The sequence below is a fragment of the Mus caroli genome, chromosome 2 (genome assembly GCF_900094665.2).
Source record: "Mus caroli chromosome 2, CAROLI_EIJ_v1.1, whole genome shotgun sequence".
Classification (NCBI taxonomy): domain Eukaryota; kingdom Metazoa; phylum Chordata; class Mammalia; order Rodentia; family Muridae; genus Mus; species Mus caroli.
In genome coordinates, this window is record NC_034571.1 from 125687319 (window position 1) to 125713503 (window position 26185).

At 41.5% G+C, this 26185-nt stretch overlaps 1 protein-coding gene across 2 annotated transcripts in view; it reads right to left on the bottom strand.

The window, feature by feature from the left end:
* Positions 1 to 26185, bottom strand: part of Fermt1 (fermitin family member 1) — a 47056-nt gene that overhangs the window by 3856 nt on the left and 17015 nt on the right. For both annotated transcript variants that reach the window (XM_021150117.2, XM_021150110.2), the window contains 8 exons: positions 19545 to 19652; positions 18817 to 18948; positions 16574 to 16623; positions 10663 to 10787; positions 9578 to 9684; positions 8024 to 8245; positions 7319 to 7443; positions 3195 to 3336 (listed from right to left, as the gene is read on the bottom strand). In XM_021150117.2, coding sequence (XP_021005776.1) covers positions 3195 to 3336; positions 7319 to 7443; positions 8024 to 8245; positions 9578 to 9684; positions 10663 to 10787; positions 16574 to 16623; positions 18817 to 18948; positions 19545 to 19652 — 1011 coding nt within the window. The remainder of the gene's footprint in view (positions 1 to 3194; positions 3337 to 7318; positions 7444 to 8023; positions 8246 to 9577; positions 9685 to 10662; positions 10788 to 16573; positions 16624 to 18816; positions 18949 to 19544; positions 19653 to 26185) is intronic.

Here is a 26185-nt window from a genome sequence, read left to right on the forward strand (position 1 = left end):
CACTATTGCATATGCCAACAAGATTTTGTTGACAGGACCCTGTTATAGTTGTCTCGTATGAGGCTATGCCAGTGCCTGGCAAATACAGAAGTGGATGTTCACAGTCATCTATTGGATGGAACATAGGACCCCCAATGGAGGAACTAGAGAAAGTACCTAAGGAGCTGAAGAGGTCTCCAACCCTAGAGGAGGAACAACAATATGAACTAAAACCAGCACACCCAGAGCTCGTGTCTCTAGCTGCATATGTAGCAGAAGATGGCCTAGTCGGCCATCATTGGGAGGAGAGGCCCTTGGTCTTGTGAAGATTTTATGCCTCAGTACAGGGGAATACCAGGGCCAGGAAGTGGGAGTGAGTGGGTTGGGGAGCAGGGCAGGCAGAGGGTATAGGGGACCTTTGGGATAGCATTTGAAATGTAAATAAGAAAATATATAATAAAAAAAAGACAAAAAAAGAATGTCCCTTTTCAATTGTCAGTTGGTTGGTTGGTCTGTCTGTCTGATTGCCCATCCATCCATCCATTCATCCATCCATCCATCCATCCATCCATCCATCCATCCACTTTACATACTGATCACTGTCCCCTTCTCCTCCTCCCCTCCCCTTCTTCTCTGAGAAGAGGGAGGAATCCCCCGACCCTGGCACATCAAGTCTCCGCAGGCCTAGGCACTTCTTTTCCCACTGAGGCTAGACAGGTAAGCAGAGAAAGGGATGATCTGAGGGAAGGAGCTGAGTGAGAGGAGCTAAGGAAACACGAGGGAATGCAGTTGGGAATGGGGTCAGCCAGAACAAAGTACTATTAATGAAACGCCATGGCTTTTCCGACTTCAACTTTATACTAAAGATTTTAGTTTTTGCTTAAAAACTCCCTAGTTTTTCACTGTAATGATTGAAATAAAAGATATATATATATATTTAAAGAATGTCCCAATTACTCTTTGTGTGCAGGAACAGGAAGCTTTGTGGATTCCTTTAGATGAGGTCTCACTGTCTGTAGCCTAGTCTGGAAACCCTGACTTGCAGTGATCCTCCTGTCTCAGCCTCTTGAGTGCTAGGATTACAGGTGTGAGACACCATTGTGCGCTGTTGTGATGGTTTGTATATGCTCGGCCCAGGGAGTGGCACTAGTAGGAGGTGTGGCCTTGTTGGAGTAGGTGTGTCACTGTGGGTGTGGGCTTAAGACCCTCATCCTAACTGCCTGGAACTGAGTCTTCCACTAGCAGCCTTCAGATGAAGATGCTGAACTCTCAGCTCTGCCTGCACCATAACAGCCTGGATGCTGCCCTGCTTCTGCCTTGACAATAATGAACTGAACCTCTGAACCTGTAAGCCAGCCCCAATTAAATGTTGTCTTTATAAGACTTGCCTTGGTCATGGTGTGTGTTCACAGCAGTAAAAACCTAAGACAGCTGTAGAGTGTTTAATGAAGAATAAAAGGCCTGCCTTAGTTTTCCAGTAGCCACCACCCCTTTATTCCTTCCAACACGAGAGTTACAAAGTTCAGAACACTAGAAGACTTAGAGCATGGCCAGTTCTCACCCCTTTCCCCTGGAGTTCCCTGCATATCTTTAAAGATGGCTGATGCTCAGTTCCCACTCCCAGATAGTAATATTATTATATTATTAAGGCATTAGATCTACTTTCTGACCTTCATTCTATGCATGTGTTATCAGACAGATAACATGGCCAAGGCCAAGAGGAATCTAGCATTCTGAAAATAGTGTGGGTCTCTTACTGCTCCTTCATGGTGCTGGTTTTCCTGTAGAAAAACGAGAATGTAAAAGGAACGATGGAAGATAGATGTGTTTGTATTTGGTGTGTGTGCTGGGGTGGCTGTGTATGTGCATGCACCCATGTGCATTCATGAGGAGGCCGGAGAACATGATCATGTTCTACCCTATCACTCTCTACTTAACTCCTTTAGGGCAGGGTCTGCCGCTGAACAAAAGCTCCAGGTTTGAGCTCGGTATGCTGCTCACAAGCTCCTGAGATGTGCCTGACTTCACTCTTCAATGCCGAGGTTACATGAATTTATAGTTGTGCCTAATGTTTTACATGGATGCTAAGGATTCAAATCTAGGTCCCTCAAGCTTACATAGTGTGCACTCTCAACCAATGAGCCATCCTGCCATCTGCAAGATAGGTTTAAAAAGTGATTTATTTACTTTTATTTCATGTGCCATTGGTGTTTTTGACCACATGAATGTCTGTGTAAGGGTGTGAGTTACACACAGTTTTGAACTACCATGTGGGTGCTGGGAACTGAACCCGGGTCCTCTGGAAGATCAGCTCTTAACTGCTAAGCTATCTCTTCATCCCCCCACTCCCTGAAAAATAGATTTTTTTTAAAAGAAAAAGATTTGTTTAGTGTATATGAGTACACTGTTGCTGACACACCAGAAGAGGGCATCGGATCCCATTACAGATGGTTGTGAGCCATTATGTGGTTGCTGGGAATTGAACTTAGGATCTCTGGAAGAGCAACCAGTGCTCTTAACTGCGGAGCCATCTCTCCAGGCCCCACAAGAATAAATTTTTATACCAGTTGCATCAAACTATTCGGTATCATCAGTAGAATACTAAGGTACCTCTAACTTTATCTAGAATTTTCTATGATGTACACTTGGTATTGGCCTAAATATAGCTCATATAGGTTGTAAAACGAAGGGAAAAGCTCCACAGCTGTGGGCTCAAGAGCTCATCTCATAGGGCAAGCTTTCCTTGGTCATCTCTGGGCATTTCTAGTGTGCCTCCAGCACTACTCTCCTCCTGGGCCTGGGCTGTTCTCTGGGTAGGCAACTAAACCTGTGGTTCCACAGGTAGATGAGGCTTTCATGGATTTTCTTTATATAGGGCTCATCTAAGGGAGTTTCTGCTAAGTAATGACTGTGCTTAACCACATATAATCCTATGGTGAGTTTATGAAAATGGAACCAACTGCACAGCAGTTTTATAATCTATATGGAGAATCTTCATAGATGCTAAGCCAGCTGACAGTGTTAACCGAAGAACTCTGGGTCTAGACTTGTTAGGAAACTATCCAGAAATACAGGCTAGTATTTTAGGCAATATCGCATGTCCATAGCTCCATAGTTCTAACTATAAAGGGACCTTTAAAAAAAAATCAGAGTAAGCGGAATCTTGGAGACTGTGCATTTACAGATGAGATGGACAGTCAGAAGCTCTGCCTCACCTGCCGGATTTCCCAGTTGACATTCCACTGCTTCATATTGGCGAATCTCCACGTTGTAACTGGTACCCCAGTGACTGCATCGATTCTAATCAACCTGTTGTATGAAACTCCCAGGATGTCATCTTTTTTGCTTCCTTTAAATCTGAAAATAATAGTGTAAATTAAGGGAACAACCGTCATACATATACAATTTCTTTAAAATCACTTATTATTATTGTTTGTATGCATGATGTGTAGGTGTGGGTGCAAAGCACATGTAGAGGTCAGTCGACAACTTTATGGTGTCAGATCTCTCCTTCCACCTTTGTGTGGGTTCTGGAAACTCAGGTCACCAGGCTTGTGTGGCTTTTACCTGCTGAGCCAGCTTGCTGGCCCCACACACATTTTCTTAAAGGCCACCTCATAACATTTCTAAATTGTCTCAGAAAAAAGGGCAATGGGCAACCTGCTTCCTAAAGGAAAGCTCTATTATGGTGATAAAGAAGTTATGAAGAATTGGAGGGAATTAAAACTTTCCTGAAGATTGTCTTTAAAAGAAGATGACATCATAAGAAAGTGAAATTAGAGGAAGTCAAATCACATTATACAAAATCAGCACCACTGGGTTCTAGGCTGAGCAGGTAGAATATTCCTGACCAGCAGGGAGTAAAGAGCGTGGATAAGTGAAGTCCACATGCCAGATGAGATAACAGGAACAAAGTGAAGCATGATTGGGACTTTGACCATGCGAGTACCATTTTAGATAGAGGTCAGAAAAGGAGATGACAGAACCAGAGTCAATGCCTGGGTCAGGGAGCTACATGGATATCTGGACGAAGTTGTCCAGGCAGAGGGTACAGCTGATTATGTGTATGAGTATACTTAAGGACTGCCAGGAGGCCAGGGTAGCAGGCTTGCATGAGTAGGGCAGAGGAATAGACACAGAGACATAAGCTGCAAAAACGAGCTGACTTTGAGGGACACAGAAAGACTCTAGGTTGTTTTGAGCAAAGGCTTAGCATGGGCTGTCTTAGGTTTTATAAGACTCACTCTGCCTGGTATTTTGGAAGAAAAGGCTAGCAGCAGGAAGACTAAGTAATGTCACCTGGTACTGCCTAGGTGGTGGTGGTGGTGGTGGTGGTGGTGGTGGTGGTGGTGGTGAGATTCTCTGTGTACTTTGGAGGCAGAGCTGGTAGGATTTGCCAGAATACATGATGTCAATGCAACAGAGACCAGAGAGTCAAGAAAAAGTTGGAACACATCTATAAGAAGAGTTTTCATTTAGTGAGGTGCAGAATAATTCAAGGAAAGGCTTTAGCGGGGAAAGATTAGGAGTTTTAGACATGGTAAGATGAGATGCCAACTCATTAGACACTCTGATATGGTTGGATGGATAAATTTGCAGTTTTAGAGAGGGTTCCTGGCTCAGGATGCGCATCTCAGAGCCACAAACTCCTTATATAAAGGAAGCTAAACAAATAGCTGAGCCCCAAGAGTAAGTAGAGTTTGAGCAGTGGTTTAAGCTCCGTGGGCTTGTGCATTCCAGTATTGTAAGAAACCGAGGAGTCAAGAATAAACCAGGAGAGGAGATTAAAAGAACTGGCCAGAGAGGGAGGAGGGTGACTAGGGAGGGCTGCTGTGTTGGTAGTCAAAGGCATGCTTTACAGACAAAGGTTGCCAAGAGGTCTTGAGGTACAAGGGCTCAGAGTGAGCCACCGGATTCAGCAAAGGTCAAGGGTGACCGGCAGATGACCTTGATGACAAGTGGAAGGCTGGGAGTGGGGAGAGACATGCTTGGAGTGGGTTCAACATGCTGGAGGAATTCTGCTGGACAGGGAACAGACACAGGGGTAGCAAGGGAGGATGTGAGGATGGGCGGCTGATAGCAGTGTGGATGTTATGGAAGAGAGAAAAGCAAGCTGGGTACCATTCTAATTGAACAAGCCACTTTTCATCCTTCTTATCTCTATCTACTTTACTAGGATCATTTCTATACCTTTTATTATTTGTTCTTTTACCTCAAGTCTTTATTTTGAATAAATAAATAAATCTTTAGAGTCAGGGTCTTATGTAGTCCAGGCTGACTCTCTTGCTTCCATTTCTCAAGAGCTGGGATTACAAGTGTACACCACCATGCACAATTTTATGAAATACTGGGGATTGAACTCAGCACTTTGTGCAAGCTAAGCAAACTCTCTACCAACTGAGCTACACCAGTAGCCCCCTCAGAATTTAATATCAAAACTTAATGCATGTCTTACTTTAGTGTATGAAGCCCCCTTGGGCTGCTCTCTAGCTTCCAGGAAGTTGTGTTGCACAGGCCCAGTTTCCTGAGGATGGCCAAGTCCCTGCTGCTGCCTGTCATCCTACACATGGAGTCTGTTCTAGCCCTTCCTTCTAGCCCTGTTCTAGCCTTGGAAAATATAGATTTTTAAAAACTATACCTTGGGCTTCTGCCTCAACATCTTTATAAACAAATTTTGGAGGTTACAGGTGTAGGATCTGGCAGGACTAACGGGCAACAGGAGAAGTCATGGCGTGGGATAGCTGTGCAGGGCCTGTCTATACTTTACAACTGATTACCACGTGACTCACACTGTTTCCCTGTTGGATTTGCTCAACAGAGTAAGTCCAGATGCTCCCTAGCATGCTCCAAAGCTCAATCTTGGGACGAGCAATGCAAATGCCTAGGGTCAGAAGTTAGCATGGGAAGATGTGGGACTGAATGGTACGCCTTGTTGGTTCAAGTATCCCCTGCTTTCCACTGTGTGCTGACCTCTGAGTTACAGGTAAGAATGAGCCATGTGTCTATACATGCACACATGTGTATGCTTATATGTGAGTAGCCAATACAACTTTGTCCTCTCTCCATCTTTTTTTCTTCTTTGTGCTTGGGATGGAACCTGGGGCCTTGAACACTCTACCACTGTGCTACATCCCTAGTCATCGATGCTTTGAGATAGTGTCTGGCTATGTAGCTCAGGCTGGTCTTCAGGCTACTCTTAAACACAAAGTTCTCTTGTCCTTATCTTGATTAGTGGGCTGATAAGGATGTGTCACCCTGTGCCATTCCCCTTAACCTTTTTGTTGTGGTGAATAAAGCAGAAGGAATTGGTTTTGGGGACAAAATGTGTAAGCAAAAGTTAAATGAGAAGGAAGTAGATAAAGAACTGTGAACATATTCTCTTGTTAGTAGAGGCAGGAGGAACCAGATGTTTGGCCAGAACTAAGGGAAAATGTACCTTTGTGTATAACATCTTACAGCACAAGCCCATCAGCCACGTTGTGAAATGAGATTGTGACATACTGCTTGCTACCATTCTTCCTTACTTAAAAAAGTAGACTCAGTTGGCTTAAGAAAAAAAGAGTACTTGAAGTTGGGAAAATAATTGGAGCGATCTGGAAGGTTCTAGAAAGAAGGGAGTAGTAGAAGCTGGATTTGATGAAAGCATCAATTGATAAGCCTGTCTATGGACACACTTGGGAGAATCATACTCTAAATGATAGACACAGCCATCATACTGGTACAAATTACTAGTGTCAGTATCTTTGACTATTGAGTAAACTTGGATGAATTATGTAACTTATTTTTCCATAGAAGAAAATACATTCTCATTTGTAAAATATAAGAAAGTAATAACAGATGAGCCACACACAGGGCATTCAGACCCAGCAATCTCCTGTGATCCGCAGGAAAAGGGTCTGTATCTGGAAAGGCTGGGGAACATAATTCATGTGTTTTTTAGGACATTTGTCTGGAAACCCAAAACTCTACAAAGCCACACAAGGGCCACTGTGTGAGATACAAGACAGGGAGAGAAACTTGACATGAGGGAAGTCACATGTGGCACCAACTCAGCAGCTGGCACTCTCCTTTTGGTTTGGTCCAGGTGGTTAGCCTAAAAGAACACAATTTCTTTGTAAAATGTGAACATTTTCCCCTAGATTTAGCTGAGTTTCAGGGAGTGTTGACTCACTGAGCAGAAGGTATACAAGATTCTTAAGGGCAGTCAGTGTACTTGGGCCATTTGTAAAATGGCAACATTCTAAAATAAGAAGAACTTGACATTCTAGACTAAGTGAGAACAGTAGCAGGCTTCCAGAAAGCCACCTATGGTTGGATGGAAGATGGACCCTGTAGTCACCTGACAAGGTAGTAGGTGAGGCCGAACTCAGGTAAGGATTGCCAGGCCTGGATGAACTGCAGTTTGGCTTCGACCAGAGGCATCTGGGCTACGTTATGGTGAGCTTCCAGGATCCGGGCTGCCAGCTAAACAGAAATGAGAGATCAAACTCTACTTCACAGTGCTGTTGCTTTGTAACCACTCTTCGTGATCCAGATCCCCAGTGAGAACGATACATACAGGGCTCCACTGAACTCTGCACAGACGGCTCATTCTATTAACTAATGAACTAATTCCCTTTCTACTTTCTGCCGAGTTATGAAACTGATTAAGTAGAAGGAGGGCCAAGATCAGGGAACACCCACACATTTCTAGGGTTCATTCAAGTGGCTTTCTCTTCAGCATTGATTCCATTGGAATAGTTTTACCTGTGCAACTTTGAACCCACTCTATGAAAGCATAATTTTGATTCCTAATTTGTAAGGATTAAATGACTTTATCCTTAATTAGGTTCAACCCAGGATTATTGCTATATTCAAACAGCAGTAAAATAATTTCTAACAAAATCAACAATGATTCTATCACATTGTCTACTAACCAGTGCATAGTCAATTTTTTTCTATTAACCTTCTATTAATTTTTCATGGTGATGGCCTTAATTGGATGCAGTCCCTCCTTTTCTTTTAGCACATAAGTATTGTATAAAACAACCAAGCAGGCGAGAACCTGTTTAGACTTGTGCTTTTTTGCACAGCGGGGCGATACTAAACATTCCGGGTTCATATCCATGTTTTCAAGACTGGAAGCCACCAGAGGTGATGAGTTGCGGTTTTTCATCTTGAGAAATGAAAGGATGCTGACGACCTCTGGCTGATAGGAGCTGTCTGCCATGGTTTTACCCTTTGATGCCAAGATGCAGGCAGCCATCCACCGGGCATATTGATCCTCCTGAAACAAAAGCCAGAGAACTTAGAAGCAGGTTCACCTGTGACAGGGCCACTTTGCCACAGACACAACAGAGCTTGGCTCTCTTGATCATAGCCAGAAGGTCGAGAAGCAATAGAGACCTTGGGCTATGATACAAAGATATCACCTTCTGGTCAAAGAAATATGTGAGGTACACATGCTCAGAGTGGCTGTTAATCATTGAATGCATCACCCAGCATGCTTTGAGCCATTCCGCACAGGGAACTTTGTGACATGATGCAAGGAGACATAGGAGTCCTGAACTATGCAGACAAATGAAGCTTCAGACTTCCAGAGAGCTTCATAGATCTGATTTCCATTTTCATAACATGGCTGACATACATGATGAAGAACCCCTCCCCCACCAGCTTTCTGTATTATTTGTAACCTTATCTCTCCTAGGTGAAGATTCCAACCCTAAGGAGGCAATCAGGGCTTTGCATGGAATTTGAACCAGTCAATGGTAGTTCCTATTAGTCTTTAAAGCCTGGTCTATGCAGTCTGGGACCCATAAAAAAAATAAGTCAGCTCAAACTGCAGCAAGGAGCCAAGCCTAGCTAAGCCTGTGTTCAGTCAGAGGCAGCCAGCTAAGAGCAGTCTGGAACATCAGACGACTCCAGCCAAAATTCAGGTGTTTTGGAACATCAGTGCAACACATGTCTGTTACAGGGCAGCAGCTTGAGATACTGTTTCTATATGGCTGCTATTTATACAGTTCTATAGAAAGGCCTTCAGTTTTGCCGTGACGTGAAAACTTGGCTTAATGATCAGTATTTTTCCCTTTGTGTGGAGAATTCAATACCTTACATATAGTATTTAATACTTTGCTGTAATATAGGCTTTGTTTTAGGTGACTCAGCCTATGTGTAGGCTAATGTATGTGTTCCAAGCATCCCTAAGTAGGCTAAGCTGGGATGTTTGTAGGTTAGGTGTTTTAAATGCAATTTTGGCTGAACAGTAATTCTAATTTTGATGTGTTTATGAAACTTAACCATTATATGAAAATCAATAAGTTATTTGTAGGTTTTGCTCTAGTATTAAATTGTATGTATGTATGTATGTATGTATGCATGATGTATGTATGATGTATTTATTTTTGTGTGTGTGATGGGTAAGTGCAATGTGTATCCTGGTTCATGAGTGGAGGAGGTCAGAAGACAAGGATAAGATATTTCCTTCTACTATGTGAGTCCAGGAAATTGAACTCAGATCATCTAGCTTGCAGCACACCCCTTTACTCACTGAGCCATCTCGTCAGCCCTTGCTCCTAGTCTGAATACAGAGGAAGTGATGGGACTTGGAGGCTTTACTTACGTGGTCACATCTCAAATACACTTCATTCATACCATCAGCAACGGGGATTAGTAACTTGATTCCAAATTTTCTCCCCGATACATTCACATCTGGCACAATTTCACAGCCTGGAGAACAAAATGGAGGGGCAAAACTGAGTGCCGAGAAATCTGTTGTAATAAATGTCAACATAAAGTCTTTGCTACAGCAAAGACTTGATCATAAGCGAAAGCCAGAGGAGCAACCAATAACAATAATTTAAGGAAGACTAACAAGGCTTATAAACAGCATGGATAAAAATACAATTTTATTATTTTCTCTAAAAATCAATTGAATTCATTTTTTAGGATGATATTGACTATCTTGTTAGGAATAATTATGTATACATACATACATATACACATATACATATATATACACACATATACATATACACATATACACACACATACATATGTGTGTATATATGTATATATGTATATCTATGTGTATATGTATGTATGTATATATATATATACACACACACACACACACACACAAGATCTCAATGTATCCCAGGCTGGCCTTGAATTTGCTGTGTAGCTTAGGCTGACCTTGAATCCATAATCTTTCTGCCTCAGGTTGTTATCCCCACTCCTGGTACAAATACAAAATTTAAAAGAGATCAAAGCACAAGTGATTCTCTGCTACAATGACAGCAGAGCTGAGTATACTGCTGATTAAATAACTCAGGAGCAGAGACACCAATACACTCGCAGTCACAGACACGAGAATGGACACTAATGTAATTAAGAACGAAACACAAAATTTCTTGGCATTTTTTTTTTCCTCTTCTGTAGTCTTGGGATAGAACTAGGAGCCTTGCACAAAAGTACATGGTGTACCATAGAGTTCTTGAACTCCTGAACACAACTGGTTTTGAATCGGACAGCCTCACATGCTGGATGAGCAGGGAGAGCACAGCACAGACTCCATGCAATGACTGGCCATGCCCTGTGATGGAGAGGAACTTCCACTTGACAAGCAGCAAGGCTCATAGGTTCTTCTGGATCCTGCTGCCACCGTGTTTTCAGTCTGCACCACAGTGATGTGCAAGAGTCTCTTACCTCTAATGTTTAGCTTCTCTATTGGCTCTCCTTGTTCAAGCTCCTTATTTTTAAAGTAGGCTATAGATGTGTCTTTAAAGACAAACCAGTATTGCTTGCAGGCTTTTAACATCAGCTTCTTGGGCCTGCAAATGACAATATAGCAAATATTTCATTGCCAGTTAGAACTGCAGAACATATTGCAAAGTTTGAGTGGATCAAGGCCTTGAGATAGCATGTTCTTTAGTTTTTTAAAATGATTTTCAAATTTCTGGTTTTACTTCTATTTTTTTTTAATGGTTCTGAGGATCAAACCTCGGGCTCTGTGCATGCTGAGTAAGTGCCATCCTACCAAGCTGCATCCCCAGACCACTAACATAAAAGCAAGAAATGAACCATCGCTGTGCAATGCACACATGAATGCAAATAAATTCAAAGGCCCAGGAGCTGGGAGTCAGGCCTCTTTGGTCCATGTTCTTCTTCTGCCGCATCTCATTTAGAAGAAAAAAAATTGAGTACTAGACTCCTTGATGTGTGTGTAAGTATTTATATTACAGTAACACTGCACTACTAAAACATTATTGAACCTACACAAACACATAAAGTGAATGTAATATGTAGCCCATTTCAAGAAAGGAAGCTTTTACTTACTCAAATCGCAACAGGCTTATCCTAGCTGTGATTGCTGAACCATGATGCCGTGGCCCTGCTTGTACAAGTATTTGTTGAGACAGAACTACTAATTTTCATCTTCTCTCAAGCCAGCCACTCACTTAGGAAAGTTAGAATATACTGATTTAAAATTTTTAAATCAGGGGTCCTGGAGAGATGGCTCAGTGGTTAAGAGCACCGACTCAGAGGTCCTGAGTTCAATTCCCAGCAACCACATAGTGGCTTACAGCCATCTGTAATGGGATCAGATGCCCTCTTCTGGTGTGTCTGAAAAAAGCAACAGTGTACTCACATAAAATAAATAAATAAATCTTAAAAAAATTTTTTTAATCAGTAGGTTTCAAACTCACCATAGCTCTTAAATTAGATGATCTTTAACAAATATATGTTACCATGTCTCAAAAGCATTCTGACTTTTTATCTCCCTTTATGGTTTTTAGGGCTGAACTAGGACCTGGCACACTAGGTAGACACTCTTATCATTGAACTACATCCTCAGTCATTACTATTTTTATAAACCCACTTTACTGGGGAGGGGCAGTGGAGGGGAATTAAGGAGAAGAAAGTATAATGACACTTAACTGGGAAGGTACCATGATGCATTACTTTGTATGCCAGGTTAAAAATCATTCAAACCCTGTATTGAGGTATGATTGACATAGACAGACCTGTGCATATCTGACTCATCAACCTGGACGGATTTGGGGTTCCAGTGTGAGATCATTGCCATGAGTGCCCCATAGGTGTTTGAAATGTCTCAAAGTTTCCTCAGACCTCCCTCATTACTATTCTCCTTAGTGCACAAACAGTTAATTTTTTTAGCAAATTACTGCTGCAGAGACCTCTAGGGCTTTTGAAAAATCTTATATACCAAATCGCTGTATCCTCCCATCATCAGCTCACCTCCTTGGTTAGATCTCACCACCATGCTACCCTCCACGTCTGTGAATGTGATGTTTAGATCTACAACATTTCTCTTTTAAATACATGTGTGATTATTGGCAACAGGGTAACCATGGAAACATTGCAGAATATTTAAAAAAATGTTATCTTTGGGGGCTGGAGAGTTGAGAGCACTTATTGCACCCACATGGCAGTTTACAACCATCTGTAACTCTATTTCCATAGGGTCCATTCCCTCTCCTGGCCTCTGTGGGCACCAGGCACACACATGGCACACACACATGCAGACAAAATACTCATATACATAAAATATGAAAAAATAGAAAAAATGATATTTTCACAACATTACATCATTCAAAAGCTAGTTATACTATCACTATTTCATAACTGTTCGTTCCTTCAAGGGGAAATCAATGTGTTTATTGTTTTGGAGGCATGTGGTGGCTTACAGCGATGCCCATAGGGTCATCAATTTGAGATACTTTTTTTTTGGTTTTTCAAGACAGGGTTTCTCTGTGTAGTCCTGGCTGTCCTGGAACTCACTCTGTAGACCAGGCTGGCCTCGAACTCAGAAATCCTGCCTCTGCCTCCCGAGTGCTGGGATTAAAGGTGTGCGCCACCACTACCCGGCTGAGATACTTATTTTTTAAAAATACAAAATGTCATAATACCACCTATAGGCATTATTACATTACATAATACCTACATGAAGCCAGCCAGCCTTTTTTTTTTTTTTTTCTTTCTTTTGTTGTGTTTTGTTTTTGGCTTCTTGAGATAGTTTCTCTGTATAGTTCTGGCTGTCCTAGAAATCATTCTGTAGAATAGGCTGGCCTTCAAATTAAAGATCCACTTGCCACTGCCTCCCAAGTACTGGGATTGAAGGCATGTGCCACTACCCCTCCAGCTACTAGGAAGTCTTATTGGGGGAGGGAACCCAGCTTTCATGATCATTCCCCATTTATCTATGAAGTATTGCAAAGATCCTAGAATATTTTATGACTCTTGAAATATATCAAGTAACCCCTATAGCTATGTGTGAGTATTCCTGAAGCTCCTTGCTATGGTACCCCTGTAGCTATGTGTATTACTGAAGTCCCTTGCTATGGTACCCCTGTAGCTATGTGTATTCCTGAAGCCCCTTGCTATGGTCGCTTGCCTATACATAACTCAGTGAACACATTTTATCTTCATCATTCCTGTTAACTACCCATGGAGTCATTTGATCTCCTCCAAAGTGCCACTGGTAGCAGCGGTGGCCCCTTGCAGCTTTGTCATGTTTCCTGTTCACATGTTGTCACTTGCTAGTAGTGCCAAGACTTATAAATCTGTTTTTCTCAAAGGTGGATTTACTTGGATCGTGTTTGTTCATATATATGTATTCTATAGGAAGTAGACTTGAAAGATCTGGCTGAGTGCTCTCTCAGCACTACCTAGACCACTTCCCATCTGTACTGGTCACCCATGTGACATGACTGGGTTGCCACCTCTCTGCTGTCTTCCAGCAGGGAGTCCAATCTTTTCTCCCTCTGGTATTAAAGACTTTCCTTTATTAATGGTTGGGTTTATCAGGATTTGCTGATTTATTGATTTCTCTTGCCAGAGACCCAGGATCCACGAATTTAGAATTTTTATTTTAAGCCAGGCATGGTGGCGCACGCCTTTAAGCCCAGCACTTAGGAGGCAGAGGCAGGCGGATTTCTGAGTTCGAGGCCAGCCTGGTCTACAGAGTGAGTTCCAGGACAGCCAGGGCTACACAGAGAAACCCTGTCTCAAAAAACCAAAACCAAAAAGAAGAAGAAGAAGGATTTTTATTTTAAACATTTATGAAAAACCCTTAAGTATTCTCTTTTGAATGTTTCATTTTCTTCAACTATTTTTCTAGAACTCCTAGTAGTTACAAGTTGGTTCTTCTTAGTATATTCAAGTCATATTTTTAATTTACGCCTTTTTGGGATTTCTTTGATGGTATTGAATAGTTTGATGGTCAATATTCTGAAAGAATTACAAATTTTATTTTGGGCCAAGTTCTCACTATGCAGCTTCACATCTTTTTCTAGCAATTTAATATTTCTATGCTACACATTCATCTTCAGAATTTCTATTTGGATCCTTTCAATAATACTTTATTTTGCTATAATTTTTACTTTTAAATTTACTTAATGATTGTAATCATGTTCACTTGATAGTTTCTTAATATTTTACCATCTAAAATTACTAATGGCCTGTCAGCTCATGTAGCTGTGATTGTTAGTGGGAACTCACACTGTTTTCCATATGAAGTGTGTGGGTGTCTCCCTTTAAGCATTTTCAGAGCTACAATTGCCAGGGCTTGTGGTCCAAACCAGCTTCAGTTTATATTCCCTTATCGTTTATCTTAATCTGTTAAAAGCACAAGCTCTGACAGTCTATCAGAGAGGCTTTCTCTTTCCCCACAGATGGCATGGATTATGTCTGTGCAAGAATAACAACAGCAAGGAAAACACCAGCCCTAGCCAGGGGTGATGGTGCACCTCCTTTACTCCAGCATGGGGAGGCAGATCTCTGTGAGTTTCAGCCCCTGGTCTACATAGTGAGTTCCAGGTCAGCCAGAGCCATACAACAGCCTGTCTTAAAACAAATGACCAAACAAAGCAAACCAGCCGATGCCAGCCCCAGGCCATGAGAACCCAATTCCTGTTTGGCTGTGGCTTTGTCTGTAGAACTAAGACTCTTCAAGCCGAAATTTCTCAGCTTCACTTTATGTATGCAATCTAGTATTTTACATGGTATTCATGTGTACTTATAGGCAGACTGGGGTGTGCATTAGATTCAGTGTCACATTGCTAGAACCTGGAGCTCACTGTTCAACAGTAATAGTGGGCACAACAGAGTTTGTTTAGGAAAGGAAAAAAAGAAAAAAAAAAAAAAAAAGAGAGCTTCCCTGTAAATAAATAGGCATCCTCAGATGATTGGTCCACTGTTCTTATATCAACAAGGAGAGGAAGGCCAGGGAGATGAAGGGCCTTCTGGACAATCTTCTAGGAAGGCAGCTCTACTGACTCCCCAGTGCCCTGCCCCTTTTCTCTGTCTCTGTCTCACATTACCTCTCCCTCTCCTTTCTGCATTTCTTTCATCCAGGAACACTACATAACTGTTACTGGATAATAAATTTGGTGTCTTGAGACATTTGGTAGAATGGTAGTGTTCATTCAACAGACACAGGACACTCTTAGTGATTCTGGGTATAAGTTACAGCTAAAGCCATCAGGCGGCAGAACCGAAGAGGTTACAGGTCACATTCAACATGTCATCTCTTTGTAAAACACTAAACCACACAGGAAGGGGCTGTCTTCATTTGTTTCATGAAGTGCCGGCTATACTCTAGTCAGAGACTATGAAAACCATATTTATTTGTGAAACAATTTCGCATGTTTTATAAAGCTATACTTGTCACATCGCATTGCTCTTTCCCCTGAAAGTCTGAGTTATTAGACTGATCAATTGTAGTTACAGGTACTTATGCCATAGAAGTTTCCTCAGGTCACACCCTATCATCACAATTGAACAACCCAATACTAGACACCCAGTGACAGATACCGTCTTTGGACCCTTGATTCTCTTATAGACCCCATTCGCCATTCACTCTTTGCTAGTCCTTTGCATCATTATATTGTCAAATGCAACTTGCATTCCCCTCCCCCCACCTGGCTCCCTGAAAAGCCAGCTGCCCCAGTGAAGTATTGGTTTATTAAGAAAAGTCAATAAACCATAAAGTGACACAGTGACTGCATTGTTTCTTTCAATCCAGCACTCCTTGGCACTATCACCAAGGTGGCAGTCACCCGTTAAAGCAAACAGAAACAGTAGCAGATTGGCCAACACCGAGAAGGTGAATGGAGACTCCTCCCTGGAAGCCCAGGAAGAAAGGACTTGAAACAAATGATTCTCACACTGCTAAACAGCTCTCCGAGGGTGTCAAGCCCTGAGCCTCCCATGTGTGAGCAGCATACATGTTCACTCTTGCTGACCTGCTCACATTTACACCACTGGTGTGTGAGCATCTCCGTGCCAGGGACTGTGCTAAATTGTTTAAATGCTCCATTTTATCAAATGCTCCCAACAAGCTTAAGAAAAGGATACTCCCACTTTTATAGTGTAAGAAACCAAAGCACAGAGCCATAAAAACTCCGCTCCAGGTGACCAGGGCATGGGGTGGGAAGTTAAGGTTCAACCCACTATTGTCTTAGGCCAAAGCCCATAACACAGAACCCACCTTTGACCTGCAAACCTGTCTGCTGTGCCATTATGTCCAATCCAGACCCCGCTTGTGAGGGAGGGTCTATTATAGGACATTCTTTGGCCCTTTCAAGATACTTACTTAAATAATTTGAGATAATCTGCGAGTTTAGGGATGTCAGTAATGTCCTCCTAAGGAGAAATATGAGAGTTACGAGCAGGAACTTCACAGATGGAGCTGCTAGTTCACCCCTGTGATACCCAGCATGTCAGTCCCTTGCCGCAGACTTAAAATCTGAATCAATTAAAATGAAATAAAATGAGAAACTGGGTTCCTTAGTTATGCAAACCACAGTAGTTATTGTTGGGGGATTTGGGGGGGGGGTGGAAACTGAGTGGGAAACATACAGGGGCCCCTGGGCAGGTGACAAAGTCCTGTTTCCCAATTATGGATGGTGACTTGGTTGACAATACTAATTTGTTAATATGTATATTTGTATGTGTTGTGATTATAAAAAGATAAAGAGGTATGAGAATATATTCTATGGTTGTGTGGTGAGGTGTGAGGGAAGGGGGTGCCTCAGTGGGCCCATGCCAAGGCATCCCTTCCCCCTGAGAAGACCAGCCACAGGATGGCATAGAATAGAATAGAGTTTATTCAGAGCATGGGGAGGGGAGTTAGGAGGGTAGTAGAGGCAGAGAAAGGCAGAGAGAGAGAGAGAGAGGAGAGAGGAGAGAGGAGAGAGGAGAGAGGAGAGAGGAGAAAGAGAGAAGAGAGAAAGTAGAGAAGTAGAGGTCGGTCATGGAGAGAGGGGGAAAGGGAATGGGGAGAGAGGGGAACAAGAGGGTAAGAGGCAAGAGAGAGAGGCAAGAAGAGAGGGAGGAGGGGGCAAGCAGCCTTTTTTATAGTGGCCCAGGCTTACCTGGCTACTGCCAGGTAACTGTGGGGTGGAGCTTGGACAGAATCCTAACTATGTGGTTTTTTGTTTGTTTGTTTGTTTTTTTTTTTTTTACTTTGTGAGGATAAGAATATGAAGAGAAAAAAAAAAGAATTGATAGTTCTTACACCTACACATCATTCAAGTTAAAAACGAGTTACAAATGATAACTTTAATGTATGAACAGATCTGTATGAACATATATCTTTTGTAACTTTTAAGTTAAAGTGGGCGACTCTAAGAAACATCCAGGTCACTGATTAAACCTGGAAGGCACCTGGTTCAAAGTTCGCTCTGAGGTGGCGGTTGCTGGCTCTCTGCAGCCTACAAAGCTACTGAGGGAAGGAGGGAATTTCCCATTTGTTCTAAGAAAGATTAACTTCCTGTTGCATAGTCCATCGAGGTGGCAGGCAAAAGGAGCTTCAGCCCCTGTTGGGCAGGGCTCTGCTTTGTGTATTAAGTGTTTGCTCTCCTGAGAAACCATTTTAAGGCAGTTACTGATAAGAGGATGCACAGTGAATGAATAAGAATGTGGCGACTCGGTTAGCTCCAATTTCAGTGGACCCACTGCTTAGACTGGTGTGATTAAACCAGTAATTATTCCCTTGGTTGAAGAAGTTAAAACAAAAGAGTGCTCAGTGAAAGAATGCCTCAAACCAGTGGGGCATTGCCAATGCAGGGCTTCATCCAGTCACTGGGGTGAGGGTCAAGAGTGGTAACCAGTTTTTTAAGGTGTAACTGGAGGGTTTTAGTCTCTGAAATTAAAAAAAAAATGTTTAGGAGAGTTTGATGAAATCCTAAAACCTTCTTAATGCTGGGGACCCTTTAATAAACTTCCTCATGTTGTGATGACCCCCAGCCATAAAATTATTTTTGTTGTTTCTTTCTAACTGTAGTTTTGCTGCTACAATGTAATTGTAGTGTAAAATTGTAATGTAAAAAACTGATAAGCAGAATCTCTGAGATGTGACAAACGTGAAAGAGTCATTGAATCCCCAACAGAGGTCACAACCCATAGGTTGAGAACCATTGTCCTAGAGAAAGGCCATCTTCTCTGTCATCCGTACTCAGTGGCAACATATGACCAGACACCAAGACTCTTAAAGCCTTTTCTTCATCCTCCTAGGTGTCCCGAGCCATAGGCTGTATGGCTCTTTCTAGACTTAGAGGACCAACTCCATGTCCCTTGCTAGTGTAGTGGAGCCCATTGTAATTTCACAACATACAGTGTCAACAGATCCCCAGGAAGAAATGCAATACAACAGCTTCCATTGATGGTGATAAAATTCTCCTAATGGTCCCTTGTAGAGCTAACCCAAGAGAAGCCAGTCCTTGCTAATTTTAAGCTTGTCACACGAGCAGCATACTTTTCTTTTTGGAAGACATTTTCTCTTCGCTCCAATCTGCACTTGCAAAACAAATTTTGAGTTAACAGAAGCATTCATACCAAAGTGTTGTCGGCCTTCCCGCCTTCCAGGGTCACTTCCAAACTAGACAATGCTGCTTCTACCTCGTCAACCTCAGACTTGGTTGCAAAGTCCTGTATTTCAGCACACAGGGACAGCTTGCTGATGTGATACTAAAACAAAAACAGAGGTTTTATTTTCATTTAGTTACCTAAATTAGTGTATGTTCTTGAGACAGAATCTTGTTAAAGGTTCTAGACTGTTCAGACTAGTCTCAAACGCTCTAGGTAGCCTAAACTGCTCTTGAACTTATGATCCTCCTGCCTCAGTTCTCCTGAATGGTGGGATTACAGGTGTGCTCTACCTCACCTTGCTCAAGACAGAGGTTTTAGAAATGTTACAGCCACAAATGGACCATTGGTCATCTCTTCTTTTTTTGAGGAGAATTTCCCTTAAATCCTGAATGCCTCCTGTAAGGAAGTCTGTCTGTGCAGGGAAATAACATCTAACTAAACTAATTAATTGTGAGATTTAGCATTAGTTGTGGTCAATCCTAGTTCTGCCTCTGTGCCTGGAGGTTAGTGACAGGAGCTGTAGAATAGTTGCTTTATACAGTATGTGCACACGAGTAGATGGCAAGGAACATTTTACATGGAAACTTACTCTCCTAATTTTCACTTCTTTCCTCAGAGAAACAAACAGAATGCTTTAACCAGAACAAACTAAAATTCTTGCCCCATCCCAGAAAAAACTGCAGACATCCCATAACCTGCAGGGCTGCGAAGATCAACATTTCTTCTTCTGTGCAGTCGATTTCCTCCAAGAGAACCGCCCACCTGGCTTGCTCGTAGAGTTGGTTTATTCTGACAGCGTCATACTAGAGGAAGAAAAGGAGGTATATGTGTGAGGTGTGTGGGCTATTTATTCTATTTATATTCCACAGCACCAACGTCCTTGAATAACTGAGGACAATCTGTGAATCACATGCTCTAAAGTCTAGCTCAAGTAACTGCAAGGAATTTACTATCTTCCCCCTGCTCACTGCTTCTTTTGACGCATGAGGTCAGAAGGAACTTCCCCTAAATGTTTGTCAAAGCTTCTTCAAACAGCCAAATCGATCTAGCTCAGGTATCACGTTCCTATTGACAGTAAAAACAGGCACTAGATAATAGGTAGTCAAAGATGAAGCTGATCTTCAAACTCTCCCAACCCAAGAAGACTATGACAGGGTATTTTTAAATGGAACTTTACACCAATTGTTAAAGTAAACTAGAGGAAGCATTATTTAAGTATTGTCAGGACAACCATGAGAAAGAACCACATTGAAAGAGACACACCAGAAACGAAACACAGTAACCACAGCAGCATGGCATTGGTTTATGATGGGCAGCAATTACTAATGCACATGTATTTGCTAGGAAGTAAAAACATTATATACAGTGTGGGAAGTGCATGGGTATCCAGGGAACAAAAATCCCAAACAAGAAAAAACTAACACCACTTCACTTGATCTGACAAATAGATTAAAGAATTTAAAATAGAGACGCTCAGTGTGGTTCAACCAATACCACTGGAATGAATCCAATCTGAAAACCAGGCAGGAACCGGGGTGGTGAGGATGTGGTGCAGGCAGAACAGGAGTCTACAGCTGGCTCTAACGTGGGACAGAGAAACCAGAAACTAGGAGCCAGCAATTCGACTCCTTTAGAAAGCTGAGAGTGAGAACTCAGACTGGACTTATTCACAGAAACATTATCCACAGCAGCCCAAATGTTGAACCAACATGAATGTCAATGAAAATCAATGAACAAGATGAACCAAAGACAGTACATGCACATCATGGAATGTTATTTATTTCGTGTGGTCGTTTGAGTAAGAATGGCTCTCATGGGCTTATATTTGACTACTTAGTCCCCAGACGGTGGAACTGTTTGTGAAGGATTAGGAGGGGCAACCTCTTTGGAGGAGGTGTGTCACTGGGGGGTGGAATTTGAAGTTTCAAAGCCTATGCCATTCCCAGATAACTCTCTCTCTCTCTCTCTCTGCAGCACCATGCCTTTTGGGTGTGCACTGTGTGAAGTTGTCCTTTTTCACCTACCTAAGGAATTCTCTGATTGGCTTTAATAAAAATCTGATGGACAGTTAGCTGGGCAGGAAGTGGAAGGCATGACTTCCTGGGAGGGAGAAAAGAACTCTGGGAAGAAGATAGAGGAAGGCATTTCTGCTGGGAGACATGAAGGGAGACAGACATGACTATAGGCTTGAAAGGTACAGCTAGCCACACAGGTGGAGCTAGATGGTCAGGTGAACCCCCACATGATGAGCATAGACTCATCCTTTAAAATTGTAGGCCCTCAACAATCTCTTTCTTCTATAAAATGTCCTGGCCATGGTGTTTTGTCACAAGTATTGAAAAACAGTAGATATTTGGCTTTTGTTTGTTTATTTTTGTTTTTTGAGATAGGGTTTCTGTGTAGCCCTGGCTGTCCTGGATCTCCTTTGTAGACCAGGCTGACCTTGAACTCACAGAGATCTGTTTGCCTTCCAAGTGCTGGGATTAAAGGTGTGCGCCACCACTGCCCTGCTGATATTTGGCTTTAAAGGGAAGGGGATTCTGATTCATGTTGTTACATGGATGATTCCCAAAGATGAAATGCTTGAGACAGGCTCTAAGGAAAAATGTTGCATGATGGTGGTTATACATACCACCTAGGTTAGGCAGATTCATCCATCAAGAAAATCAGAAGTAAAGGATTCTGTCATTACCAGGGGCTTAGGGGAGGAGAAGAAGAAAGCTGTTATTTAATGAATAGCAGTTAGGGATGATAAGGAATGTTTTGGAAATGGACATTAATAATATTTGCACAAAACTATAAATGTGCTCGTAGCACCAAGTTACCACTTATGACCATGGCAAATGAATATTATGTCCACTTTAAAGAATAAAAAATTCAAAATTTGTGCATAAATGATCATACCATTACTAACAATAGTCAAATATGGACATAATTCAGATATTCTTTGATGAACTAATGAATATACATAGTATATAACATAATAGAATATTATTTGGTAATAAAATGAAATAATTATACATACTTCAGTATAGATGAACTTTGAAAACATACTATGTGAAACAAATTAGTCACAAAGTTCTTCATGCTCTATAATTCTACCTGTTCCTTAAAAACCCTTTTTTGAGTCAGGGTCTCATGTAGCTCAGGCTGGCTTGGAACTCTCCATGTGTTTGTGGATGACCGTGAACTCCTGATCCTCTTGCTTTCAGCTTCCAAGTGTGAGAACTGGGATCACAGAGATGAACCGCCACATAAAGCTTCCTGTGGTGCTGGCATGAGAAGTCAGTGCCAGGCAAGTACCTTATTGAAGGAATGAAGTCCTCACCCAAAATAGGCAAATCCATAAAGAGATTAGGTTCTTGCCTGAGGCTGGGAGGATTGCGTGGTGATCAGGAGTGCTTGCTAATGGGGTACAGGCCTTCTTATGGGGTCATGGAATGTTTCGAAAGTTGACAGAGGTTATGGTTAAACAATTCTGTGAATACATAAGAAAACGCTACACTGTACATATTGTGTGGGTGATTATGTGGTCTTTAAATGAGTGGAGGGAGCCTTCTGTTTCTCCTCCTTTCTCCCCTTTCCTCCTTCTCCTCTTCTTCTTGTTTTTATTCTCTCTTTTTGGTTTTGAGATGGAACCTGGAACCTGGCACATGCTAAGAGCATTCTCTACTATTGAACCTCACTCCTGGGGAGGAGATTTTTCCATAAGACAAGATGCCTAAAAGTTATGGTGTATAAAGTAGACTTGACACATAAAATTAAGCATTTACAATGAAAAATACCCTTTAAACATTATAAGATAAAGTCTGAAAGAATGTATTTCAATAAATAAAAAAGATAATATCCATGAATACAAACCATTCCCATGAATGAGTATAAAAATCAGAGAGTCCACAAGGATACAGAATAAACATAATCAGGTGTCTCACAGAGAAGACCAGATGGCCATTTAAACACTGGAAAAGATGTCCAGCCTTATCACCAATTAGAGAATTCTAACTAAAACAAGATGACAGAGATACTGCTCTTTCAGACTGGCCTGTTTGATGGTGTCTGATGGTGTGGATTGAAGAGTAGCTGGTACTCCTGGCAGGCATGGTCATTAGGAAGGCGATCTAGACACACCTCTTAATATCCTATTGCACTTTGATGAGTATTTAGACAGAAATGCAGGAACTCACCAGAGACACTGGTATGAATGTTTGCCACATTTGGGTCCTGACAGTTTATCAGTGTATGGGTCAGCCTTTCTTTGATTATGTTTCAGTTGATAAAAGAGCAAATTAGACTATATATTGACATGAAAGACAGCTCCAATAAGGCAAAAAGCAGCAAACTCAAAGCATGGAAAATCTCCAATCTATTCAGGGAATACAAGGCCCTGGAAATCTGATAAAATATAGGCTAATAAACATGGGTGAAGAATCTTCAAGGATGGTTAACCATGAAATTGAGGCTGCCTTTAGGAGAAAGGGCATAGCAACAGATGATTCTCTTCTCTGTTCTTTTGAAATGAGTTTGATGTGTATATTTTTTGTGTGTATTTAGGATTTTCAACAAGAAACAATGGTATAATATGGATTATAATATGGATTTGTGTGTGGAAAGAGCAGTTAAATTTGTAATATGCACATGCATATTGCCCATAGTCCCTATGCCCTGCATGAACACTCCAGAATTATTCATCTGTCATCTGCCACTTTCTACCCTTTGACCTATATCTCCCTATTGCCTATCTACCCAAAACCAGCACACCATTGTTACACACCTTGTTACTGCAGCTTTGGCAAGGACCAGGAGAAATTCATTGTAGGAAAGACTCCTGCTATTAATATGCTTTTCTTGTTATTGGTAAATATATAACTCTCACTAGGTATTAGCACACTCAATTTTGAGTAGATCTCTGCAACGAAGATGTACTATCTTCTAGTGATGCTATATAGACAAATAGATAATAATTCTATAGAATTCCTGATTTGATTCAAATAATTTTAGGAAGAAAGTTTTTAGAGATGGTCTTAGTTATTAGAAACATATAATAAAGTTAGAATAAAAAATAGAATGTGCCCACTCCTCAGAATAGTAAGTAAAGGCGACATAATAGGAAATATAATGAGCTTTTTAAGTTACATTTCAAAGAGAAATAGACTTGGAACAATTTTATGTTCAAGGGAAAACATTTAGGTCCAAGGATAAAGTCACAGGTGTGAGCCATGAGAAGGCAAGACCATGTAAAAACTGTTGCTTTGAACTTTTCATGGATATATTATAGTGAAGCATTGCTTTGAACTTAATATCAACACCTTTCTGTAACTCCCACTCTATGAAACATTTTATCTTTGTGACAATTTTCTAAAGAACTTTTTCTCTAAGGAGGTATAAAAGACCAGATAAAAGAAATAAAGTTGTTGGTTGAACAGTTTGGCTTGGGGAGTTTTGCCCCATCCATCCATCCATCCATCCATCCATCCATCCATCCACCCATCCATCCAGATGTATATGTCAGTTTGTCTATATGTTTATGTGTAGATAAATGTGTATATGTGTAAGCATGCATGAATACTTGTGGAATTGTGACAGATGTTTGGGTTTGGCCAAGAGTGTGAGTGTATGAATGTTTGAAGTTATATGTGTTTGTGTGTATTTGCCTGTATATAGCATTTTAATTCTTTTTCTTTTGTTCCTTTCTGGTTCATAAAGGGTTAACAAGTTTATCCAGAGAGACATCTGGCAGATTCACTAGACAAAGGAGCACCAGCAGGGAGCCTTTTCATTTATCCCCTGCTGTTTTATGATGAGGTGCTACACAGTTTCTGGCCTCAGAGGAACTCAGACAGGCAGGTCAGCTACCTCAGCAAAGTGACTTAGATTTAAGGCAGGTAAGTGTTTTATTATTATACAGCAACCCTAAATATCTAGTAAGGCCAAGTCTCACCCCTTCAATGCTCTTCCCCCTTCACTGCTTCAAGAAGAACCAAACAAAGAGAAGAACTGCCAAGGCTGGCCCCTGGCACATATGTGTCTTCCAGACCCATCTTCCAGACCCATCTGTGTTATGGCAAATGGCAAGATCTCCTTTAACACCATTCATATATATGCACACGAGACTTCTCAGAGTTTATTCATTCATTAAACACTATTTTTTATTCTAAATAACTCTTCTTTGCATTTGACTTAAAAGTAATCTCAATTGTCGTAGAATATGTTTAACAAAACCTATCTTGACCATTTAAGATGTACAGTTTAGTGGCATAGGTACATCCACAATACTGTGTAAAACGACATCACAGACTCTTCAGCTTGTAAGACCAAGATTCTAGTCTCATTAAATCACAGTTTCTATGTTAAGTTTTGTTCTGTTTTTAGGAAATACTTTTCTAATTTCTCTCTCTCTCTCTCTCTCTCTCTCTCCTCTTGCTCGTGTGAATGTGGTGTGTGCTTGTGTGCAGTATGGACATGTATTCATGTAGGCATGTGAAAGTAGGCCAGAGGACTGTGTTAGTATCCTCTTCCATCACCCTCTGCCTATTCCTTTGAGGCAAGCCTTCTCCCTGAACACAGAGTTCATAGTTTTCCAGCTTGGCTGGCATCCAGAAGGCCTCAGTCTCACCCCTGTGTCTTCTTCCCGCCTCAGTTCTGGAGTTACAGGCCCATGTGAGACCATGCCTAGTTAGCTACTTGGGTGCTAGGATCTAAACTCAGGTCCTCAGGGTTGTGCAGCAAGCAGTCTTAATCACTGAGCCACGTCTCCAGGCCTATTTGAAAAACAATAACAATAGCTATACATTATACTATATACTTATAAGAAATAAAAATCAATAAAGAAAACATGAAGGAAGAATGGAACATACTCAGAGGACCTCAGTAGACTCCTTATGAGCTGGTTAGCACTGGCTTATTTTTCCTTATGTATTAATCTTATGCCTGTTAAGAACAGAGGCAATAGGGAGGGTCTAAAAGTGAAGCAAGCCCAAACCAGTGAATAGCCCTGATGATAATGGTGAGTAGGCAAGTCATTCCATACTGGAATTACAGCCATGTGCCATGACCCCTGACTTCCAGAGAATGAGTTTTATAGTACATAAATTATTGTTCAATCAAGACTTTGCAACTAAAAGAAATTCACATGTATAGTAAACATGAATCTAGGTGAGATGGCATAGGCTTATCATTTCAGATATAGGGGAGCCTGAAGCAGGAGAATCATTTGAGCATAGCACTTAGCCTGGGCAATATAGACAGACTCCTCTCAAAAATAAACAAAAAAAACATGCGGGCACTACCACACCACACACACACACACACACACACACACACACACACACACACACAC